The sequence below is a fragment of the Papio anubis genome, chromosome 1 (genome assembly GCF_008728515.1).
Source record: "Papio anubis isolate 15944 chromosome 1, Panubis1.0, whole genome shotgun sequence".
Classification (NCBI taxonomy): Eukaryota; Metazoa; Chordata; class Mammalia; order Primates; family Cercopithecidae; genus Papio; species Papio anubis.
Window position 1 is genome coordinate 177,392,487 of NC_044976.1, and position 27,084 is coordinate 177,419,570.

Genomic DNA, 27,084 nt, shown 5'->3' on the forward strand with positions numbered 1-27,084 from the left:
AAACAGGACTTTAATTACGATTATGATGAGTTAAAAAGGAGAAGTACAGGGTTCCATGCTCTAATGAAATCTGTCAGGGGAAGAGGATATGGCGGGAGGGGTCAGGGAGCAGTCAAGGGAGGAAGTTGCAGGAGTGCAGGCTCTAGAGGGGAAGGAGCTTGGCCAGAGCTTGAACCAGAGGGAAGGGAGAGAGAGGACCCCAGAGAGGCAGTGAGAGGTCATCCCTGCTCTGGTTATCACCCAGGAGCAGCAGGAAGCCACTGTAGGAAGGGCTTTATACTGGGGAATGACATGATTAGCTATATATTAAAAAACAAAAACAAAAGATGACTTTAATACCCATGATGGTGGTAAGAAGCTTGCAGACCTAGATAAAGGTGACAGGAAGAAGTCATCACTGCTGCACCACCTCTTCAATATATGGATGAAGATGCCAAGCCTCAAAAATGAAATGACCTGGCCAAGATCACACAGAGAGATTCTGGCAGAGCCACATTTTTCCGACTTGGTCCAGTGGTTTTAAAATTTTTCTACAATAAAACTGTAACTGTGAAGTTGGAGTCAGAGCTCTCCAAATCTTTTTTTAAAGAAACAAGTTCTGCTGCTCAGGCTGAAGTGCAGTGGCACAGTCATAGCTCACTGTAAACTTGAACTCCCAGGCTCAAGGGATCCTCCTGCCTCAGCCTCCTGAGTAGCTGGGACTATAAGTGTGTGCCATCAGGCTTGGCTAATTTTTTTTTTTTAATTTTTAGTAGAGGCAGAGTCTTTTTATGCTGCCGAGGCTGATCACAAACTCCTGGCCTCAAGGGATCCTCCAGCCTCAGTCTCTCAAAGTGCTGGTATTACAGACATGAGCCTTAAGGCCTGGCCTCTCCTAACCTTCGACTTATATCCACATAATCACAGAACTGACAGTGCTTTCTCACCACTTTGAACTTAATGATACTACTAATAATAGCAGCAATCACTTACTGGAAACCTTCCAACTGACAGGCAACTTGTTAGGTGCTTTCCATATCTCATCTTTGTAACAATCTTGTAAGATGGGTATTATTTTTATTGTTTTACAGTTGAAAGAACTGAGGATCAGAATATTTGTTTAATTGCTCAAGGTCACACAAGTGAGTTGAGTGTGATCAGAATCTGCAGTCATTTCCCTCTCACTCCAAACTCCGACACCATGCCATGCCAAATCTAGATTTTAATCATTATCCAATGCTAACTTCTGGCTTTCTAGTGAAAATCAGAATAGAAAGGGAGAGCTTCTTCTCCCTAAATTAAAAGAAAAAATCCTACATGAAATTGTCTGAAAAGTTCAATTAATCTAATGTATACAAACACAAAGAATAGTAAGTATTGAAAAAATTTTTATTTTTAAGCTACATTAGAGGCACAAAATTCTAAGAATTCTCCTCTAACCTGTTTTAAGAGATAAACATTGGGAGTAACCATGTGGTTGGGCCAAGATAAAAAAGTATCATTAAAATTGTCTGATCTACAATCTCAGCTGCAGGAAGTACACTGCTGATTCCTGAAAAGGTAGGCTGTGGCGAAAAAAGAGATCATCTCTGACTGACCTGCTCTTGACCCTCCAAAACTGGTGGAAATGAAATTTAAAGTCAGCTTCCATATGATAAACACTCCAAAAATTGGAGAGGAAATATAAGAAAATGAAAAAAAAAATCTGGCCCTAATGAGAAAGTTACGTAGCCCCAAAGAAAAATGGAAAACTGAGAAGATTTTATAAGCAATTATAGCCCCACTTAAATAAACCTTGGATGTCATGTGAAAAAATTATTCAGGAACCAGCTATTATTCATTCTTAAGGAGATAGAAATATTCCCATTAAGACACAGGAACAGACCAGGATATACTCATTCTATGACAGATGAAATAAGATCATCACTGCATACAGTAAACATTAAAATCAACACTGCAGGAAAATGGGCTAGTGAATCAGAAATAGATACAAGAAATACATGTGGAGGGTTGAAAGAAGGTGAGAGAAGATGGCAGACATAGAAAATAGAGCGTAGAGACGTAACCTGCAAGCAATAGGAGTCTCTAAGAAGAAAGGAACAAATGAAAGACAGTCGATTTTCCAGAAGTTAACACCAAAGCCAGATACAAAATATCTGTGGCATAAAGATGGGAAATACTCTGTGTTCTCTTATATTCGTAAGCAGAAAAACATACAAAGGCCTATCTGCTTTAGACAAACAAAAAAGCTTTTTAAAGTCTAAAACCAGATCACTTCGAAACAGGTGGAAATTTGTATAGCTTTAGTTTTTCCCACTGTAAAAAACAATTCTAATGAGAAAACAGGAGAGTGGGAGTATAGGGACTGGGGACTTCGGAAGAGGGTAAAACTTACATAATATTTAAATGGCTATAGGTATCCCAAAATGTTTCTGCATGCACCGATATTACCATAATGCCATTTCTACAAATATCAGACTGTTGCCCCAAATACCAGAAGAAAAGGGGCAGGCTTTTAAAGGGAGGATGCTGATGCTCAACAGGGCATGGGTGATCATGAAGTCAGTTTTCCACTTGGAAATAAGTAAGCAAGATCATAAAATCAGGGTAAGATAGTTGTTGAATAAAAATAGCTATAAGAAAAAAAAGTCATAAGTGTTGAGCTTGATGAATCTAATAGCTGATGAAATTATTGAAACCAAATAGACAAAAGAGAAATAGAAGCGAACTCCCCTCAAAAAAAAAAAAAAAAAAAAAAAGAAAAGAAAAAGAAAAGAGAGACTTTTAAAACTTTCAGGAGAAATTAATGAAGTATGACTAAGGGAAAGCATAAAAAGAACTCAAAAGGTACAGAATTACTTATATTCTTAAAATGGAGTAAAGTTATTTGGTCCAAAGATATAGCCGTTATCATCATCATCATCATTGCCTTCATCATCACTGTCATCATCATCATCATCATCAAATCATCATCATCATCAAAGCTATCACTGATGCAGCACTTATGCAGCAGGCACCATTCTTAATGCTCAAAATAAATCTATGTGGTGGGTGCCATTATTGTCTCCATCTCACAGATAAGGAAACTGAGGCCCAGAGAGGTAAAGTAACTTGTCCAAGGCCCAGAGCTAAATAACTGAGATTTAGTCCAGCTCTTAACTACTTCATTCTTCTACCTCTTTAAGACTAGTTATGACTAGAAGAATACAGCATGTACGGGATATGTTTTAAAATAATCACTACTATATTTAGAGTACTAATAATTAAAGCATCTACTATTTGCAAAGGACCTGTTATGTGCCAGGCATTGCATTAAGCATTTGAGAGACATCAGTTCATTTAATTCTAGCACCCTTGCAAGATATTGTAAAGGTGAAGGGTGTAAAAGTAAAGATATGGTAAAGATTGCAAAGGTGTTAAGATTCTTGCCCAAGGTCATGCAGCTAGTAAGTTGCAAAGCCATGATCTGAACCAGGGTCTATTTGACCCTAAAGCCCAGGCTTCTTCTCTACTAAGCTAATACCCATATAGGGACAGGATATTCACATTCCGAATGGCATTCAAAGGTAAAAAGATATCAGACCCAATGACTTCCAAGTAGCCCAATCTGGTAGAGGTTACTGCTTCTCACTTCTTTAAATTCCTTCCTTCCACTGCTGTCTTCTGATTTTCCTCCCACCTGACTGCCTTTTTCTTTCATTCTCCTTTCTTGGACTGCTCTTTGTCCATCTTCCTATCTGTCATTGCTCCCATCTTTGGGCATGGGTTCCTTTTGTCATCTCATGATAATGATGATCCAATATGATACATCTCCAGATTTTTGTCTGATACACATGTGTGCATGTGCACACACATATCTGTATGCAACTTCCTGTTAAGTATACTCATAAACATGTATGTACAGATAGAATCTATATATGTTTCAAAATATCATGGCAGCCAAGAAGTATGATAGTTCTTCTTCTCCCTTTATGTCTCTCTGTTCTTATCATATGTGGACACCTATCAAAGTCCTTATCACATAAAGCTGAAATCTATTTGCTCAAATATCTCTCCTACCAGACATAAAATCCTGTATCTTTCACTTTACATTTGTATCCAAAACATGTAGCACCAGGGTCTGGTGCAAAGTAAACACTCAAGAAATGTTATTAATTGAATAATAAAAACTAGAGGAGAAAGAAAGCAGAAAAGAGAGTAGGAATTAAATTAGGTAGCAGTCTATTTTAAAGAATAATCAAAATATGCAAAAAATAAAATGGCCTTGAGGTATCATCTTTACTCTTAAGTAAATCAGCAAGAATTTTAAAAAACAAAATTCTCATTGCTAGGAGGGTATCAATTCTGCCTCTTATCTCAGTGTTGAAATGGGCAGTCTCCATATACTGCTGGTGGAAGGCACTAGGCAATATATGTCCAAAACAGTAAAACGATTCATAATCATCAATCCAATGATCCCATTCCTGGAAACTTATCTAAGGAAATAAATCAACAGAAGAGAATGGCTGTATTTGGGGATATGCTTACAGAAGTATTATGTAATATATAATAAAGAAAAACAGGAAATAGAATAATACCCAACAGCAAGATAAAAGCTAAGGAAAATCAATTTGATGTGCTTTTACACATCCATTAAAATTTAACACAATGGCTATAAAGGAAAATAGAAAATGATATAATGCTCACTTTGGGAGGCTGAGGCAGGTGGATCACCTGAGGTCAGGAGTTTGAGACCAGCCTGGCCAACATGCTGAAACCCTGTCTCTACTGAAAATACAAAAACTAGCCAGGCATAATCTCAGCACCTTCGGAGGCTGAGGAAGGAGAACTGCTGGAACCCAGGAGGGAGAGGCTGCAGTGAGCTGAGACTGCACTATTGCACTTCAGCCTGGGCTGACAACAGTGAGACTCTGTTTCAAGGAAAAAGAAAGAAAGAAAGACAATGATACTATGCTAAGAAAAAAGTGGAATGCAAAATTTATGCAGGCTATGCCTACAATGCTGTAAAACTATTACTTGCACCTGGGCAAAGATGGAAAGCATCTCACAAAAATGAAAAATGTGTTGTGATGATAGGACTAGGTATGTCTTTTAAAATCATATTTTAAGGTGCAGCTGCTATAATATGAAATGAGACAGAGATTGAATACTGGTTCCATACTTTATTAGTTGTATTACTTTAGACAGGAAGTTTAACTTATCTGACTTCTGCTTACTCATCTGTAAAGTGGAAAATTTTTATTTCTGTTGCTTAACTGATTTCATTAACTTAAAACATAGAATAAACACTTATACAGCACTTACTATATACCTGGCACTGTTCTAGGCACTTTACAAATATTAACTTGTTTAATCATCAGAACAATATTTTAACAGGATGCACAAAGAGGTTCTGGAATCTAGAGTGATAGCAGCAAGACAGTAACTTTCTATAGCTTTCCAATATCCATGGGATAAAATTGTAAATAAAATTAACTGCTAACATTTATTGAGTGCTTGCTATGTGACAAGCATTGTGCTAGTGCTTTCCTGACCTTATCTCAGATAGCCCTTACAACAATCCTGTTAGGTAGTTACTATAAACTACAGTTTCCTGAGGACTCAGGAAACTCAGGCTCAGAGAGGTTAGGTAACATGCTAGTAAGTGACAGAGCCTGTATCTAAATCTGGGTTTGTCTGAGTTCACAGCCAGGTTCTTCACCACAGTAGGACAGCGTGTCCCATTTTGTTAGAGTATACAAAGTCTTTCACAACCTGAACCTTACTCCCGGTCCCATCACTCCAAATCCGGGACAGTTCTGGGTGGACACCCTCATCTTTTAAGTTCCTGGCCTCTGCTCCTGCTGTTCCTCACCTGATCTTCTTTAAATACCTATTCAGCCCTTAAGTCTCCGCTTTCCTATACCTTCTGAGATATAATCACTTGTTCCCTCATCTGCTATCATTTAGACACTAATTTGTGCTTATAAGTCAGTGTGTAATACATTATTTTTATGCTTCTTTACCAGCCTGTTTCTTCCAGACTACGAGTTTCACAAAAGCAAAGACCATGTTTTACACTACTGCTGTATTCCTTGTTCTAAGCATAGCTGCCACACTTGATAAGGACCCAACAATTACTTGGTGAATGGACAAACACTTCTGGCACAGAGGATGTTCCCAAGACTCACCAGTCAACACTGGAGCATCATTTACTAAGAACAAAGGATGAAGCACCAGGACATAGTATTTTTCGATATTGTTTTTCACAGAGCTTTGATGCTGAAGGTAGTTTAGCTAAATGAGAGCATAAAGGGGACCTCTCCATTAAGAAGGCTTCCCTGATGTTCTAAGTTTGGGTTATGGGTGTATAATATTATGTGTCTCCCTGTTAGGTCCATTAGCATACCTCATGGAAACTGCCTACTCACTGGCTTGCCTCCTCCTTCTTAGACAGTGAACCTCTTAAGGACAGGACTATGGGTATTACTTATACTACCCAGAACCAAGGACAGTAGCTGGCAGGTAGCTGGTGATTAATAAATACTTGTTGAGGGAGTGAATGAATGAATGAATGAATGGGATTGAGACATTTTCTTTCCCTCCGTTCTCCCTTCCTTGTCTCTATAAACATTCTATTCAGATTTTGAGCTCTTTCTCAATGAATAGGTTACAGTTAAATGTTATGTTCCAAAGCTAATGCTTTTATTTTTATCTAGAAAACATAGTAGGTTTTTGCAAAATTATTAGATACACTTGGAGTTAGTTGGCATAAAGTTGTCAAACAATTCTCATTTTTTAAAACAATAGCCAAAACACGACTTAGTCCCTGACCAGTTTTAGAAAGATGACAACCTGATTTATATTACCTGTCAAGTTCTACCCAAGCTAAGAGAGAATTCAGCACTAATGATCCCAAGTAAAAGAATAAAATGCTGGGGATGGGAAGATGCTTCAAAAATACCTATAGGTTTAGTATAAAATAAATTATTGTGAAAATATTTTCTAGGGGATGCCAGAAGGCTAGCAAAGAATTAGTCAAACATCCTCAGCTTCTGATTCTATTGTTCAGTTTTTTGGTGTTTTTAACAATGACCTTAAGGCAAGGCAAGATACTGAATCATGAAGAAAAATTCACTAATGTTTAAAATCCTGTATTTACTAACAAGGAAAAGGCAAATATATTTCAGAAAACTTTCAACAATAAGGCAAGAATGATCAGCACACTCCATTCTTTGGACAATATGGTTAACTCCACATTTTCTGTCATTAACTCTAACAATAAAATTTTAAAATGACTGCTGCTTTCCTAAATAATGGGAATAGCTTCACAACAGTACTTCCACTGTATCTTTTAAAGAACTAAAAAGTCAAAGTAATTTGTCCACATGGTGGATGTATTTACCTTATAAAGTCCTGAAATTATCTATTGCTACAATCATCAATTTACCAGTCCATCGACAGCAGAATGAAGTTTCCACTGATGCTCCACAGAGATGGAAATTAGGTGACTGGACATTCTCCTTCCTCTCACAGAATGTCCGTTACAATAAGAAAAGCAACAGGCTTTTGATGTGGCAGAAAGCCTGCTGTTCTGCTCAGCTGTAAATCCTTATGCTTTAAATGGTTTTTGTATAATTTTATTTTCCTGAGTTGTAAAGTAATACCTTACACTGAGGGGCAAACCTTTTTAAATGTAGAAAGGAATTTTTAAAAATTATCTCCCATAACCCTGCCACCCAGAGATAATCCCTCATATCCTTGCGGTCAGTTAACACCAGCAGTCTTCTCTCATAGGTTATTCTACAGGTGTGTTTCATGATCAGATCACTAAGCTCCTGTGCATATCACAACCTTGATATGGCTTCTGATTACACAATCGGAACTCCAAGCCAATATTTCTTAACGATGATATGGATGATTTATTGGCTTAAAAACAAGCAAATATAAAAGCTAAATGATGGAAAAGAAAAGAGGTCATCAAATAAAGGAATAAAATTAAAACTAGCAGATAAAGTTGGGAAATCATAATTCAGTCATACTGAAATATAGTAGTAAGAGCACACTATATACATTTTATGATAATTCGATGACAAATTAAGATGTTATCACTGAAAGTCAACTTTCCATGGAAACCAATGGTACGAGAATAATCATTCAAGAATAATTACGAGAATAACCAAAATGTATATAAAAATAAAATGAAGGAGGTTTTAATAGTTAACCCTATGTTTAAAACAAAAATTTTTTTTCTGTTTATCCCTGCAAGTATGTTTATTTTTGCCTAAACAATGCATAATATCACCACACTGCAAAAACACAGATGTGTAAGAGACTTTCACTCTTTAGGGAGAAAAAAATTTGCCATTCTTCCAACTCTGAAAATACTGTTATTTTAAGAAGTGATCTCAATGTACTCCTCAGACTAATGGATACTTTAAGAAGCAACCTATGAAAATATTTTCTATAATAAAACCAATAATGCCCACTTAAAGATTTTAGTACCTGCTCAATTCTCTCATCATTTACTAGACTACAAATTACCCTGAGGTTGAAGCAGAAACCTTATAAATTTTGATGTTCCTAGTCCACATCATTGAGGAAGGGTGCTCCTCTTTAGGAGTTTGAAACCTGTTGAATGACCTAAATCATCCAGCAGCCAGTGAAGTTATACTGTCTAGCTGTATTTATGTGTCTAATTCAATACTGTTGGAAAACTAATGAATACTTCAAAGTCATTAAAAGAAAACCCTAGTTCTCTATATATTAAAAAACCCAGTTCTATATTCCAACTATATGAAAGAATGTACAGATAGATGAGTGGATGAATGATTCTAGAAGAATATTTTAATTTGCGACAATTCCAGCTAACACCATGATTTTTTTCCATCTTATGTAATATTCTTGTGGGGTATACTATTGGCTCAAATTCAAATGCAACATAGTAAAGGATGAGTCAACTTATCTAAGTAACGTTCAAGGAGGTCATTACTTAGGAATTCTCCATGAAGGTACCCAGTCTTATAGTTTTATATTCATATGTAAGAATAGAATTAACAAAATCTTTAGTTCTAATTTGTTTTCTAGATTCCAATGAAAGGAAAACTTAACGTTCTAGTCAAAGGGAAATGTATGAAATACAGTATATTCATTTGTTCAGCAAATATTTGTTAATACCTGCTCTTTGTCAGGTCCTGAATAAAACAGACAAGGATCTCACCCTTGTGGACCTTACGCTCTAGCTTATAAACACATTTTAGAAAGTGCAAACTCATTACTACAGTAATCAAAAAAGTACAAATCGAAACAAAAAGATCCAAGTTGTTTATAAACAACAACTGGAACTCATAAAATTACCTGTAGTGGTAAAAAGTCAAAAGAAATCAGCACGCTCATATTTTGGCGGTAGGAAGACAAGTTGACGTAAGATTTCTTTTTTGGAGGGAGGCTCATTTGATGTACATATCAAAAAGCCTTTTTGTCTCAATAACCCTACATACAGTGGTTTATCCTAATGGAATGCTTGGAGGTACAAAGTATTATAGAACATTGTTCAAATTAAATATTAGTTAAATTACAGCATATTCAAATGGCATTTCACAGTGTGTACAGTACAGGTCCTTTTTCATACTTAAACAAATTTTATACCTTACAGTTTTAGACTTACACAAAAGTGAGGATAGTACAGAGAATTTGCATATATCCCATACCCAGCTTTCTCTTTTATTAACATCTGACATTAGACAATACACTTGTCACAATTAATCAAGTAACATTGATAGGACACTCCCTTACGCTTTTTATTTAGAGTGCTTTTTCTGTTCTAGGGTTCCATATAGACACCATGGTACATTTAATTGCTGTGTCACCTTAGATGCCTTTTGGCTGTGACAGTTTCTCAGATTTTCCTTATTTCTGATGACCTTGATAGTTTTCAGGAGTACCAGTCAGATATTTTGTAGAATGTCCCTCAACTGAAGCACATTTTTCTCATAATTATACTGAAGCTCAAGGTTTGGGGCGGAAGACCACAGAGATAAAATGCCATTCTCATCACAGCACATCAAGGGTACATGCTATCAACATGACTTATCACTGTTGAGGTTCATTTTGATCACCTGGCTGAGGTATTGTCTGTCAGGTTTCTCCATTGTAAAGTTCTCATTTTTTCCCAATTTCCATACTGTGCTCTTGTAAGGAAGTCATTATGCGCAATCCACACTTACTAATTGAGAAGTAATGTTCCACCTCCTCAAGGGTAGACTATCTACATAAATGATACGGAATTACTCTGCACAGATTTATCAATTTGTCTGCATGTATTTATTCAATCATTTACATCAGTATGGACTCATGGATACTTATTTTATATTCTGCATAAAGTATATACTTTGTAAGTCTGGGCATACTGGCTCATGCCTATCATCCCAGCACTTTGGGAGGCCGAGGCAGGTGGACTGCTTGAGCTCAAGAGTTCAAGACCAGCCTGGACAACTAGCAAAACCCTGTCTTTACAAAACATACAAAAACTTAGCCAGGTGTAGTGGTATGTGCCTGTGGTCCCAGCTACTCAGGAGGCTGAAGTGGGGGAATTACCCAAGCCTGGGAGGTCGAGGCTGTAGTGAACCAAAATTGCACCACTGCACTCCAGCATGGGCAAATCGGAGTAAGACTCCATCTCAAAAATAAATAAAATAAAAAATAAAGTATATAGTTTGTATTCTCCACTAGATTAATAGTGTAACCTAACACTACATTGCATATTTTGTTGCTCAAATTATTTCAGCTTTGGTCACTGGAGCTTTTCAGTGGGCTCCCATGTCCCTTTGACATATCCCATCATATTGTATGTATGTGTGTATGCACACTTCCTAACTTTCTGACACTACAAGACGCACCAGGAGCCTCTTACATGTTCTCCAGCCCTAGACTCAGACATTTCAAGAAGCCCTAGTTCCTTTTATTGGAGAATGGTATTAGAAACAAGATCTGGATGTGAGGTATGCTTATTGCTACTGGGGTATCATTGCTTCTAGGCCCTCTCAACTGACAGAGCAATAAAATAAGTGTATATATACAGGTATCTACACTTTTGCAACTATATATACATATATAAATACTTGTATCTATACATATATACACGCCTATAAACATATGTATTTACACATGCATGTACAAATATCTATTAATATTTTTCCCTCTGTATGTATATTAAGCTAAGTATCAGTTCATACTGACATCTCCAACTCTAATCTATTGCCACAGGATCATTCTAGCCACCCCCTGTTAAATATCTGTAACCTCCCACTCCAACAGTGAGAAACCTGGCTTCAGCATCCAGTAGCCAATATTTAATTTTTCAGTTCAGTACACATAGTGTTTTCAGAATTGTTAATTCTTACCTCCACAGTAAAAATTAGTACAGTGCTTATGTATGGTTGCTTTTAGTTTTGGTCTCACCGTCTTCGTTGATTTCCAAAGTTGCTTAGGTTGGCATCTTTCCCTCAATCTCCTTCAGTAAGGTTATTTCACATATTTGTAATACTGTTAGAGTCTTTTGTCACAGTCTGCATTCTATACTGAGATCCCCAGGCTTTCATTTTTGTTTGTGTTTTTAATTTATGTACGTTAAATTTCACTCTGTTTGCTATAAAGATCTATGAATTTTGACAAATGTATAGTAACATGTACCTACCATTATAGTACCATACAGAATAGTTTCACCATCCTAAAAAAAATCCTCTGTGCTTCACCTATACACCCTTTTTAGTACAAATCTCCGGAAATCACTGATCTGTTTACCATCTCTACAGTTTTGCCTATTTCAGAATACCATGCAAGTAGAATCATACAGCGTGTATCTTTCAGACTGGCTTTTCTCACTTAGCGATATGCACTTATCCATGTTTTTTCATGGCTTGTTAGCTCATTCCTTCTTATTACTAAGTAATATTCCATTGTCTGGATGTACTACAGTTTGTCCACTCATCTACTGAAGGACACCTTGGTTGCTTCCAGTTTTTGGTGATTATGAATAAAGCTCTTATCAACATTCACATAAAGGTTTTTGTATGGTTATAGTTTTTCCAATCAGTTGGGAAAATACCCTAGGAGCATGATTTCTAGACATATGGTAAGATTATATTTAGCATTGTAAGAAATTCAGATCCATTATGTTTAGAAAAAAAAATTATATTGGCGGGGCACAGTGGCTGACGCCTGTAATCCCAGCACTTTGGGAGGCCAAGGCAAGTGGAGGTTGGGAGTTCGAGACCAGCCTGACCAACATGGAGAAACACTGTCTCTACTAAAAATACAAAATCAGCCAGGCATGGTGGCACATCCCTGTAATCCCAGCTACTTGGGAGGCTGAGGCAGGAGAATCATTTGAACCTGGGAGGCGGAGGTTGCAGTGAGCTGAGATCGTGGCATTGCACTCCAGCCTAGACAACAAGAGCGAGACTCCATCTCAAAAATAAAAGTTGTATTTCTATATTTCTATTTATATTAGGCATAAAAACATAAATGATTGCTATAGGGTTTATGTCTGCTTTTATGTTTTATTCACTTCTGTATTTCCTAAAGTATGTTTTAAAGCAATTCAAGCAAGTAGTATGTTTACAAACAAAGAAAGGTTAATTTTAAAAGTACAATTAAATAAAGTACAATTATTTAAAGTACAATTAAATAAGAAAATAACAGGAGTAAACCAAATCCATTAGCTATGTGTGGTTTCCTTTCTCACTAGATGGCCCTCTCCTGGCCAGCAGAGATTGTTTCATTTGAGCGGAAACATTATGGGCAGTAAAGCATCATTGTGAATCATTAGAATGAGATTCTCCATTCTCTTTGTCTGCAGTTGGTGTTCCCTGCTGTTCCCTTTGGTTTCATTGCGTCTCAGACTCAGGAGAAGCAAAGAAACCCTGACTTGTATTTGGAAGACCCTGATCATGTCAGACCCCAGTGCTAATAATGAATCTTCTGCTTTGTTTCTGAGACCAAGCCCTACCTCATATTCCAGTTCCATTCACCAGATTCCTGTCTCATTTTATGCACTCAACTGTAAAAATCCTAAAAGAAGTATTTGCCTAAAATTAAGCAAGCTCTCAAGTTATCCAGTTATAAGCAGAAGTTTGCCAGTAAATGAGACTCTGTTATGTACCATTACACTTGGACAGAAACCAAAAAACTGAGTCATCTCATTACATTTTGGGAAATATTGTTTTCATTATCAATTGTTTTACTTTTCAAAGAAAGAAGAAATTTGGCATCTGTTATCATACAGAGCATTGAGTAAATAAATTAATCCTGTTATGAACATGAAGCAGGCACTTACAATGGCACCTTCATATACCTATTATAATGTTGACAAGCTAAACAATATTCCTCCTCCCTCCAAGGAAGAGATATGAAATTTTTATGCCTCATTATTTGTTTCTATCTTTTCTGGATGACAGGAATAAACTCCATTTTCAGAACTACCAAAAACCTTTTAAAAATAAAAATCATAAGGCTGGTGAATCTGACTGTTAATACTGGCTATTATTTGCTCACAGATGAAGGAAGAAACACTTACCAAAGCCCAGACTCTTGGAAACATATTGGTTGCTTTTGATACTCTCACCTCCAGGGCATAAATTATTAATTTTGGGTGAAGCTACCTCACTGAGTTTGCCAACAGATGAGTGAAACTTATATGCTCTGGTTTTATTTTTAGCATCACATAGGGAATAAGAGAGAAATCTGAACAATCTGCAGAAAGTAACACCACTGTGTTATTGTTCTGGGTACTTTAGTAACAGTGGCCCAGCCTAAAAGGTGGCCCTCTCAATTGTTACTCATTTCCCTCTACTCAGGTGTCACAATGGGGCCACTTGCATATAAAACATGCTCATGTTTTAGTGAGATAAATAAAGCCGGTATCTAAAATGACCATGTAGGTCAAACAGGATCACGCTTTGAAGACAGCTTCTTTCCATTTTCTACTTAAATATCAGGGTCCTGCTCTTGGAGAAGAGGCCAGAAATCTAAAGTATTGTTTATGATTGCTGTATTTCCAAAAGTTAAACAGGAAAGTTTCAGGGGATAAACTAGATGCTATCCTTTACTGGACAGGAGGAGGTCAAGAGTAAATATGTTCAACCACTTTTAGATAGCACCCTGCTTCTAAGGAAAGCATGTTTAAAAGCAATCACATTTTGTAACAATGCTGGGAAAAGGGAAGTCATTATCAACACCCCAGTCTTTAAATTAGACCAGCAGAGGTCTGTTCTATTTATTCTGTAGTTACAAATACTGCAAACTGGCCAAACAATGTGATTATTGGTAAACCAAAAATTATTGTGCCGACAGGAAAATAAAACAAAACCTAACTAGCTAAATAAACACTTCCTAAATTATTCCATCAGCCTCCGAAACCACTTCATTATGCACGCCACGTCTTCATTCCGGGGTGACACTATTCCTTCTGCTCGAAATCCGTTTCCCAACTTCATCTGCCAATGAAAACCTGGTCTCATTCGAGGCCCTGGTCTCATTCAAGAACCTCCATCAGAGACTCACAGTGTGTTTATCTGTTTTCTCTTGAGTTTCTTGAGACTTGCAACTGTGCGTTGTCAATCCTTACACACTTTCAGTGCCTATATTATGCCTAAATGATAGTGAGAGTACACTGAAATAGAAATTGATTCAAGAGATATGTTGTACTGGGACACTAACACTGTGTTCAACTGAATATGGTCAGTTCGGTATTGAGCATGTAAAAGAGAAAAAAAAAATTTAAACAGGATTGCAGTTATGTAGTTGCTTCAAAAACCACAGGAATCATTAATTTCTGTGTATGTTAAGTTGAGATATACTTTAATATCATCCTTTCCTCACAGGAGATTGAAGTGTAATATGAAGGTATAACTCTTTCTTCAAGGGAAGTAGGTATTAACTCTTACCTACACCCACAAGCATGCTGTGCCTTAACTTTGTTTCCAGTATAAAATAGCGATGAACAGAAATGAAGCCAGGTGTCCTTTTAACTAGCAATAACAATAATCATTATAATTTGTTGGGCTTTTTGTTTACAAAGCAATTTTGTGTGCATTATTTTATTCTCTCAGTATTCTATTCCCGCATCAGAAACTTTGCTTCTGTTCAACACTTGAAACTTGGAAGACTGATTTAACAAATATCTCATCCTTAGAGAATGAAACTCTACTCCAGCTCTACTCTAAATCAAATCACCACAGTGCCAGAATAATCTCTAAGACCTTGACTGTGCTTGGTTCAAGTAACACAAAAATGCTAGCTGGATATAGGAAGTCTTCCAAGATCGATGAAGGGGTACGATTCTTCTCTCTTATACCTTCTATGCCACAACAAAGAGAAGAGAGAATGACACTGTCAAAACCATTTACTGACTCCTGTGAGTAAGGTTATTCCCTTAAGAAACTAAAATGTTCAGATAGACGGTGTCTGGGATCCTGACGCTATTCCTCTGATTATCTGGAAGAAGTTCAGGCTGATGTCACCATCACATAGGCATGAGAGAATAAGGAGAGAGACTACGGAGTTAGAACCATGAGATCTTTGGGGATGAATCTGATGCTTTAAAATGGTATTTATTAAGCTGTCTAGAAAGGTATATCTTATTTAAATCAGATACCTAGAATCACTATCTATCTTCACTTTAGTTTGGGGAACACCTCAGTCCTCTAGAGGTCCCCCAAACTATGAAGTACCTCCCTCAAGTCTAGAACTCTCTCTCTTATGATCCATCCCAGTCTCAGCCTGTGCTCAAATCCAATCTGTCCCTAGAAGGAGAGAGGTGAGAAGAGAAGTAGTACTTCATATAGCTTGACACTTTGTCTATGAATACCAGTTTCACTCTTGTCGGTTTCCTTTACTTTATTCTCAAAAGTGCTAGGAATGTACAAGTGGCTTGGGAAATTGGGGCTATTCAAAGTCATGGTCTTTTGCATTAGTTGGTCTCTAAAAATAATTACTTGACCTTGCATTTGAGAGTGAGAACTCAAAGGTAAATAGTCATCTCTAAGGTCATCAGGAACAACATTTACACAGAAAAGTCAGTTTGCTGTTATATTAGCTGCTCTACAGAGTCATAGGAAAAGTAAACATAGTACTTATTAAAGAGTTCAACTGGACTTGTAGAGGGTTCCTAAATATGAGAACATCTACAGGGGAATGTATATTACTATAACAAACATTTTGTTAGTGATTGAAAGTTTATAACATTCATTCACAAGCCTTTCATTCCTCACAAGTTATATTCTAACAAATAGAGTAATATGACGACCGTGATCTTGAGCTCTTGGCTTTCCTACTGACCTACAGTGAATGAGTGAATTACAGAATATCCTCTGGTTTATATTTCAGGCTGCCAATCAATCAAATGCTTTGGAAAACACAAGCCCCCTTACAGGGGACTGCTTCAACCACAGCTTATTCTGTGGATCAGGGCCACTTCCCAGTTTTTACCAACTGGATGCCACTGCTCCAAAGAGCTCACATGAGCTTCCGAAGCATTTCATCTGATCAGGGATGCCTCCTAATTTCCAAGTCTTCATTTCTGCAGCTGGATGTTAATATGGTGTGGCTCTGTGTTCCCACTAAAATCTCACTTTGAATTGTACTCTCATAACTCCCATGTGTTGTGGGAGGGACCTAGTGGGAGATAATTGAAACGTGGGGGCAGTTTCCCACATACTGTTCTTGTGGGAGTGAATAAGTCTCATGAGACCTGATGGTTTTATCAAGGACTTCTGTTTTTGCGTCTTCCTCATTCACTCTTTGCCTGCTGCCATCTATGTAAGATGGGACTTGCTCTTCCTTGCCTTCTGCCATGATTGTGAGCTTCCCCATCCACGTGGAACTGTAAGTCCAATTAAACCTCTGTCTTAAGTAAATTGCCCAGTATTGGGTATGTCTTTGTCAGCGGCGTGAAAATGGACTAATCCAGTAAAGATATCCTGATATGTATTGGAAATTCAATGCACTGGAGATAGGTAAGGAAGCTCTCATAAGCTCCATAGGTAGGGGGGGGACGTAGTCATGCCTAAAACTTGATTTCACTCTCCTTTTCTGCTAACGCACATTAAAACATCCTGTTTTGTTTGTTTTAATTTTGTCATGTAATTGTTTTCAGGAATTGATGACTGTGAACAGGTGTTTCAAATTAGTCAACTCTATAGATAAGACCGAAATCAAAAGCTCAACCAACCATGTTATATGTCATCAAAGATAAAATAATCTTTTCATTTATACAAAGATACCTGGAAACAGTGAATCAAAAACCAATGTAGGCTGGGCGTGGTGGCTCATGTCTGTAATCCCAGCACTTTGGGAAACCAAGGCAGGTTGATCACTTGAGGCCAAGAATTCAAGACCAGCCTGGCCAACACAGTGAAACCCTATCTCTACTAAAATTTAAAAAATTAGCCAGATGTGGTGGCAGGCGCCTGTAATCCCAGCTACTCAGGAGGCTGAGGCAGGAGAATTGCTTAAACCTGGGAGGCGGAGGTTGCAGTAAGCTGAGATCATGCCATTGTACTCCGGCCTGGGGGATGAGAGTGAGACTCAAAACAAACAAACGAACAAACAAACTAAAACTAATGTAATATGTGTAAAGCTAGGAAATACAAGCAAACAAACAAACAAACAAAAATCCATCATCAAATGGCTTAATATTCTTAAGGGAATATGGGCTGAGAATGACAAATATTAGTTAAAGAAATAATTTTCCTTATTTAATGTCCTTAATATTTTCCTTAAATGATGTTTTATTGTATAGTAAGAAGGAACACTTAGAAACTAAAATGGGAATGTCCTTTATCTGTCAAAATACTTACTTTAGAAAGGCCAAGGAATCTGAATACTGCCAAGTCTAGGGTGATAAACTTTTAAATCATTTATATGCAAAACTGGTAACCTACATAAAGCAAAGCCCAATGATTCTCGAGTTTCCTTCTAATTGTGTTCTAACAGTCCTAATCTGTTCATCAGACTTCACAGAAGACTAAAAACTGAGGATATATAAGATGAGAAGAAAATGTCATAATTCTACTTGCAGATTCCCAAGTAGTCAATATTGGATTTTTATTATTGTTATCTCCCTTTTTAAAAATCAATTCTAAATCACACAGATAATATACTCATATTTTCTTGAAAAAATTTAAAACCTTAAGTTTAAGGATAAAAATGCCCTTTAACTACCACATGCAATTCTTCTAATCCATTCCCACCGGACCCAACTCCACTAATAAAAGTAACATGAAAATAGCCAAGAATGGCATTATCTATGCCAGGAAGTGTTCAACGAGGTTACAGGTATATCTTATTTAATTTTCATAACTTCCCACTAAAGTGGCTCCAATTATTCTCCCCATTTTGCAGAGCAGGAAACTGAACCTTTACATTCTTAGGTTCCCCATCAACTCAGGTATCTACTGTTAGTCATTTGGGATACATCCACCCAGTTTTTAATCTATGAATACCTATACATATATGGGTACCCACAGAAAATACAGAGTGTTGCTGTTCAGTTTTATTTTATTTAATAAAACCTTAAATGACATCATGCTATACACATCCATTTCACAATCTGCATGATTTTTCGATGACAGCTCACAGAATTCTAACTCATTCTTCTTAATTGCTGCCTTGTGTAATATAGCTGTATTATTCGTGTATTGACAAATAGGGAGGTTATTTTCAAATTTTCACTAATATAAACAATGCTGTAGTGAACAAGTCTTGTGCAAGCTTCCTCATGCACACGGGCAGCTGCTAGGGTGGACAGCAAGATGTGGCAGTGCTGGGTTACGGGTGTGCATGTTTAAACTTTAACAGATGTTGTTAAACTATCCTCCAAAATGTTTACCATTAGTGTTTGGATGCCTATTTTCCTATAATCAGGCCAAAATCTGACATTATCAAACTTCAAAATTTTGCCAATCTAACGGGTGAAAACTGGGATCATGTCATAATCTGCCTTTCCCTGATTACAGTAAAAGTCCTATTAGGCAACATCATCCAAACTGGTAATTAAACAATCCAGTGAGTTAAATGTATATATACATTAAACATATGATTTTATTTTAAATTACATGAATGTATATTTCCTCTTTTTAGAGACAGGGTCTTGCTCTGTCACTCAGGCTAGAGAGCACTGGCATGATCAGAGCTCACTGTAGCCTTGAACTCCTGGGCTCAAGTGATCCTCCTGCCTCAGCCTGCTGAGTTGCTGGGACTACTGGCATGCACCACTAGGCAGAGCTAATTCTATTTTTCTTTTATTTTTGTAGAGACAGAGTCTTGCTATGTTGCCCAGGATGACCTCAAAGTCCTGGCCTCAAGTGATCCTCCCACTTTGGCCTCCCAAAGTGCTGGAATTACAGGCATGTGCCACCGCACCCAGCCCACTCCCATTTTTTGATGTAGGAACAAGGTTTCTCCTTTAAGCAAGGAACCACTGACAAGGGCTGCACATTCACCTCCTGCATTGACCATATCCTTAATGCTCATCTAAGATCCCTGTTTTGGTTTCTTATATGAAGTGGGAATGTAAAGACCTTGTGAAATAATCTGAGCACAGAATTTAACACCAAGCTTTTAGTAATTTGCCTTCATCAAGACTTTCCAAAGCATTCAATTTAATTTTCACTGAAACAGTTCTTTCCATACTTGTGTTTCATTGGCTTATATATTATTTAACTAAATTACATAATTACAATGGCATTCAACCAGTATGAACCAGTTTGGGAACCAGTAAACCAGCTCTTGGAAAACACACAATTAACTGTGGAAGCAAATGCATAGAGGTGTTCTAGTGAATAGCCTACCAGCCATCCAGGCAAGCATGCTTTGGCTGCGGCCAGTATCTTTCCGAGAGAGATTGGCAGAGCTGGTTAAGAGGGTATCCACAGTTCTAGTGATACAGAACATATTTTCATATGCTTATCATCCAATATCCCCTCTACTGTAAACCATCTGTTCATTTATCTATTTTTCTAACAGATTATCTTTTTCTCAATTATTTACATGTTCTTTCTAAACCCCAGACATTAATCCTTTGTCTTTTATTTATCATAAAAATTTCCTCCCAGGATTTTGCCTATCAATAAACTACTTTTTGTAGCTATTCTGCTTTACAAAAGTATTTAATTTCAATGTAATGAAAGAAAGCTTTTTCTTCATAGCTTTTGCTTTCCCTCCCTTTGCTTGGGTTGTAAACATATTCTCACATAATTTCTTCTAATATTTTAATACAGCGGTCCCCAACCTTTTTGGCACCAGGAACTGGTTTCATGGAAGATAATTTTTTTCACAGACCAGGGTGAAGGGGCAAAGGGTTGGGGCCTCGGAATGAAACTGTTCCACCCAGATCATCAGGCATTAGTTAAGATTCTCATAAGGAGCATGCAACCTAGATCCCTCACTTGTGCAGTTCACGATAGGGTTTGTTCTCCTACGAGAATCTAATGCCACTGCTGATCTGACAGGAAGCAGAGCTCAGGTGGTAATGTGAGCGATAGGGTGCAGATGCAAATACAGATGAAGCTTCACTCCCTCACCCGCTTGCCGCTCACCTCCTGCTGTGTGGTCCGGTTTCTAACAGGTCACGGACCAGTACTGGTCCAGGGTCTGAGGCTTGGGGACCCCTGTGTCAATAATTAATAATTTTGTGATTCCCCAGGTTCCAGATGAGGAAATTAAAGTCTGAAAGTTTTCAATATCTGGCCAAAATTATAAAGCTAGAAATGGTGAAGTTAGAGCCCATACTGATATTTATCTATGTATACTCTCCAAGGCAAATGCTACTACTTCACACCACCATCCTTAAGATGGAATTAAAGTCTGAGAGAAGCAAAGTGGAATATACGACATTAAGCAATGATGAAAATTGGGATAATGAACATCTTCATATTGTGAGTACAGAAATGACTGACATATAAATCATTTATCATCAGCCTCAGAAAACCAGCATGATCTTCTCCATTGCATAGGCCTGATGTCAAGTGGCTCAAGAGACTGGAGGTCTGCAGCAATTATTGAGCAACTACTAGGTGTTAAGAACTGTCAGGTGCTAGACACCTAACTATAGGCCAAAAAGATAAAGTTCTTAGCCTCATGAGCTTACAGTCCAAAAGAGGAACACATATTGAGCAAATTACGCACAGTTATCCCAAACAGTTGTGTTGAATACTACAAAGAACTTGGATATAATCCGAATGAATAAAGGAGAATCTTAAACAATGAACCAGTGATGAGGCCTGCTGTGAGCAAGAAGGGCAGTGGCAAGACAGAAACCAAAGGCTCCTGTGGGCACAGATCACCTAGGGAGGGCCTTGAAGCGGCCCTTGGAGTCTCAAGAGGCTTTCTTTGACCACTGTCTCTTCTCTTCGTTTTGGCTGCCCCATTTATATTCAAGACACTGGCTCTGTGTCACCACCCAAGTCTCATCTTGAATTGTAATCCCCACGTGTAGGGGGAAGGACCTCATGGGAGGTGATTAGATCATGGGGGCAGTTCCCCCATGCCGTTCTCATGACAGTGAGTGAGTTCTCATGAGATCTGATGGTTTTATAAGGGACTTTTCTGCCCTTCACTATGGACTTCTCTCTCCTGCCACCATGTGAACAAGGACGGGTTTGTTTTCCCTTCTACCATGATTGTAAGTTTCCTGAGGCCTCCCCAGCCATGCAGAACTGTGACTCAATTAAACCTCTTACTTTATAAATTACCCAGTCTCAGATATGTCTTTATAGCAGCATGAAAATGGACTAATACATCAAGTGTTCAGCCATCAACTTGATCTAAATGTATACCTATAGGCCCAACTATGCCTATTCATTCATTCTTCTGTTCATTCAAGTCAACAAAAATATTCTGAACACCCGACATGTCCCAAGCAATGCTGCTGAGCTGCACACCTTCATTTCCATCTCTTCACCAGTTTTCCACATGAACGTTCTACAGTTCCTAAAGCTCTGCTTATTCAAAACCAACCTCTATTTTCACATAGTACCCTGAATTGTGGTAATTTAGGTCACATGCCTGCTATCTGCTATCAGAAAGTGGGTTCCCAAGGGAGGTTTATGTCTCATGTGCTTTTGTGTCTCCCAAATAATCTGACTGCCTAAGAATCTGGTAGTAACAGGTGAAGTTCTGTTACTGCACTTATTACGCTGTCGTATGATCCATGGCTTAACTTTTTCTTCTGTGTACTATACTTTGAGCTTCTTAAGGATTAACAGGAATAAATAATGAATGAATGGATGGATACCTTATGTTTTCCTCAAACACAATCTTCCTGCTGATTTCACCATATCATTATGGTCACTACTTATTCTCACCACCACCAACCCATCATCTTTCCAGCAGGTCTAAATCTTGGCATTACCATTATCTCCTGATTCACTCGTCGTCTTTAACATCCAATGAGCTGTCAAATCTTGTTGCTTCTACTTTTGCAACCTTATCCAAATCTTTTTCTACTCTCCCTGCCAACACCTTGGTTCAGACTTACTGCCTCTTGAAAAAATTATTGTGACAGGTCTCCCATTTTGGCTTCCCAACCAAATCTATATTACACCAGCTGTTGCCACATAAACTTTCCTGAATTATAATCCCATCCTGCCAATCCCCAGTTTATGAACACTCAAAGCCTCCATTTAATCCACCGCATTAATTTTAGGCCTCTCAGTTGGACATTAAGGCTCTATACATTAGCCCATCTATGTTTTGATTCTAATCTCCCACTGCTCCCCTACTGACAATTACTCCTCTTCTCTGCTATTCCCCAACCAAAAGGACTATGTGCTTTTTATTAAATATATCTTATGTTTTCCACCTGTTACTTCTGCTTGGGCACTTGTCCCCCATTCCATACTTTGAGGCCCATCGTAAATGTCAGCTTTTTCATGAAGTAGGTCCTGATACCCCAATCGACGAGCTCTCTGCCTCCTTTGAATAGCTGCAGCTCTTTTTGTTTCTTTCTTCAAGTTCAATCTCACCTTGTTTTACTTATAGTCATTCTGTACGTACCTTGTCCACTGCAAGCACCCTGAGGATCAGTGGTTTCCTTATTTATCTATTTCTCTGCAGAGTATAGTGCAAAGGCACTCTCTTTGCAAGAGGCAATCAAATATTTGTTGAACTGACTGAAATTATACTGTAAGCTCCTTGAGGACTATGACTTTAAGCACTCTGTGTCTCTCAAAACTTAGTGAGTGTTTTGTACATAATAGGTACTAAATGAATACTAAATGAATAAGTATTCATTTAGAAATCTCTCACCAATTAACATAAAGGAAAAAAGAAAGAAACCTGCTTTTAACATTCTTTATTCTTTCTTTTTGTTTTGTATGATGATGCCTAACTCTTACAGGTGCTTATCATGTGCTAAGCACTGAACTCAGGCTTACGACTATCACCTCATGTAATACTCACAACAGGACTGTGAGGCACTGTTTTTTCCTCATGTGATGGGTGGGAGGTTTACAGAAATAAAGAACTTGATCCCACAGTGTGCAAGTGGCAGAGCTGAGCCTGGAACCCTGAGTCCTCACCATCATGCCATACTTCCTTGGTTGTGTTTGCTGAGCCCCTTCAATGCAATAGTTTGAGTTTAAATAAACTTTTAAAAAACACTTTAACCTACATCTTAATATCATTCTTTGAAACGTAAGAACTTCTTGACACTTATTTTAAAGAGTGTTTTTTATTTAAAAAAAACAAAGAATTGTTAAATCTACTTTATCCATCTTCCAATGTTAAGCTTCAAGTTTAGGAGGCTATTAGTACTTTTTCAAATGATGTGTATGGTCCATACTTGATTATGTACCCCAAAGGATGGAGTAGTTAACAAAGACAACAAATTACCAAATAACTGAACAGTCACTTAATTTTGGAAAACAGTCTAGAAATTTCAGGATCAAAGATAGCTATTTATTCCCCATTCCCCATGCAGACCTTTACACACTTCTCTATTGGGAGTCTGGACTCTGGCTGGCTGGCAGAGCAAAGGGGCAAGGTTTGTCACAGATAATCCACAAATAAATCAGAATGACCAAAAAATTTTCTCTTTTCAAATCTCTATTCAGTCTGCTTCTGACCACAATGCTGAAAAAGAATACACCAAGCACCAAGTAGTTGAAAGATTGCAAAACTGAGAGAGAAGGAAAAAAGTTATACTGGTCCTAAATACGACGAAAGCACACTGAAAAAACTCGCAAACTATACAAGGTGTTTCTTCTTTGGTTCTAGAGACATAAGCATGTGAAGCAGAGACACATATTAGTAGATTCAAGGAGAAACCACTGCCAGACTACTCAGAAGTACCTCTCTAGCCTCTACAGTAAATGTTATTATTAGGATGAGATTGATAACTCAAGCTGAAACTATATCAAGCAAGGACAAACTCCGTTGTTTAGCAGAATAAAGTAGAAAAATGACTACTAATATTTCAATACTCAGATCTTCGATTTATCCATTCAAAACAAAACAAACACTACGTAGACAGTCTGGTAATATTAACTTTCAGTATTTTGTCATAGCTACTTTCCTGGATTTAAGTGTTAATGTTAAAATACATTATCACTCTAGATATGATGAATCTCTGTGTCTTAAGTGATATTTAAAATCCAAATCCCATTTATGAAGCAAAACTTCAATATCTAGGTATATTTTCATTCCTTGAAAATGATCTAAAATGTTCACTTGTTGATACTTCAGTATTTCAAGTTATAGATCATATGTTCAGAAAAGAATTAGGGAAAAGAATCAGCCTTCAATATTCACAAATGTGTAATGGAAAATGACAGCCCTAAACACTCCTGTGCACTGCTTAATATTTTGCCAAATTCCTCTGCTGTAGCAGAAGTTATTAAAACAAAAACAAAGCACATCATAAAAAAATGAGTTTAAGTCAAGTGAAAGTATTATATGACATTGCAAGCCTCTTAAAAATACATTTTAACTCAATCATGAAAAAAGCAAATATAAGTAATCCAAAAATAAAATATAAACAACAAAAACAATTTTGCTCCAATACAACTGAGTAAATACATATTCTTAACAATTTGTAATCACTTGTAAGAAATCATCTATGTTATAATTAGCTAAATGGTTTTATAGATATGGGATGTTAAGATGGAATGTGTATGCTGATTCCTACTCAAAAAAGGGATTCCTAACTTCCTGTTTCAGATCATCACAATTCTCACATAAACTCAAAACCCACAATATCTTTAATATTGTAACTGTGAAGGACTGACTCTCTGAAGAAAGACTTACCTTGAAGTAAGTTGCTTTTACTTTGAAAATGACCTTCGATTCCTTTGAAAAGCAACTTTGTCAACATTACATGTCTAGAATAATGAAACAACCATTCATCCTGATTTGGATATGCGTTAAAAGAAGTAGAAAAAAAACAAAACTAAAACAATCCTCCCCTCACAAACCTCAATCCTACTTCATTATTTTTCCCTTAAATTTAGCTATTTTAAAACACTAATAGTTTTGATATATTTTCCCTGGAGCATTCCCCATCAAGATTAAAGAAGGGCTTATTCAGAGACAAACAGGATACAGGAGTAATGGTGCAGCTTCCAGGCAAGCTATAAATAGCTGCAGCATTTTCAAGAAATCTTGTGCCAGTGTGTAAGTGCAGTTAAAACATGCAGTGCAGATTTTATTACAATGGTGTCACTAAAATTCATTGTTAACTGAGAAAGTCAATTCTTACCAAGTTTTCTTGGTTCCTGGCTGCTATTTTCTGCTCTTCTTCTGCCCCATTTTTCATGTATTTGACCTCTTCCACTGGTTTGATCCTATACTCATCTGAGTGTCAAAAAAAGAAAACACATTTTATAATTTTTTCCCCAACAGTAGAAAAGTGTCAGTCAGAAAATACCAATAGCGTAATTTGCTAGACTCTTTCACCTGTGGCCTTCATATGTGGTTCATTTGGAATAATCTGGAAGAAGCTTTACCAGGCACATTAGATCTTTTTATGAGGCCCTCTCCTCTGTCTGCTGGAAAAAGCTCAGCATCACGAATGCAGCTAATCAAAGTGTCAATTCTGGTCCTTCCACAGACAGCAAATGCTGCAGAGGAAACAGGATACTCTATCTCTAAAGACTTTTGGAAATGTATGTTACACTAGGACATATCACAGAATTGTCTGATAAGATTCAAGAGAATATGCTTATTTTTCTTCAAGAGAGTATTAGTCCAAAATGCCTGGGCCAGCAATTTTCAGTGATATATTCATTCTTTAATTTCTCTTTTGTAAAAACAGAATAAGACTAAAGAGTTATATTGATAAATAGAAGCAACTGAAGAATTGAGACGTTTCTGTGATTCCTATATTAAATTTTAGCAGTCTACAATTATTTCACATTACATATATATATTTTGTATATATATTTCATATATATATAATGTGTACACTTTAATTCAATCTCTCTGTAAAGTCATATGCATGAAGAGCTATTACACTTAACAGATGAAATGGGTAGGTATATCACTCAAGGCTGGAGAGTATAGTAGGATGTGGATGGGATCTAGCCTCTGCAAGAGCCAGAGAGAGAACACAGATCCCAGTATTAATATACATGATAGAACAAACTCAGGAAAACTTGCAGCTTAAGTTCTCCAGAATAGTGACCACTATGATGACATTTCCATCAGATTCCTGTCAACAGGAAATGACTTGAGCACATTAAAGTCAAAAATAAGTGTGACTCTGAATCACTCTTAACCCAACTTGTGGGAAACATCACAGAAATTGTGAAATTAGAAAATATCATCAACCAACAAACTGACGATTGTCTGGCATATGGCATGGAGTAATGTCTAACTATAGGGGCCACCTGAAAGACAGCTGTCTATCACTAAGAGCGTTTATATTTCAGTTCAGAAAGTTGCAATATATTTTCTTATTAACTATGATTAAATAGGTATAAAGACTATATTCTTCTATATAATTTCTTGTCTTAGTATCTATAACACCACTTTCTAATATGGTTTCAGGTTTCCTCATCATATTACCCCTTAACACACAACTCCCAAAGATGTTCGTTATAGTAATATTTCTGCAAGTAATTATGCTGT

At 37.2% G+C, this 27,084-nt stretch overlaps 1 protein-coding gene across 1 annotated transcript in view; it reads right to left on the reverse strand.

Moving 5' to 3' along the window:
• C1H1orf21 (chromosome 1 C1orf21 homolog) overlaps positions 1–27,084 on the reverse strand; it is a 240,169-nt gene that overhangs the window by 89,775 nt on the left and 123,310 nt on the right. Inside the window, exon 3 of the mRNA XM_017951371.2 lies at positions 25,715–25,809. Within this exon, the coding sequence (XP_017806860.1) occupies positions 25,715–25,809 (95 nt within the window). The remainder of the gene's footprint in view (positions 1–25,714; positions 25,810–27,084) is intronic.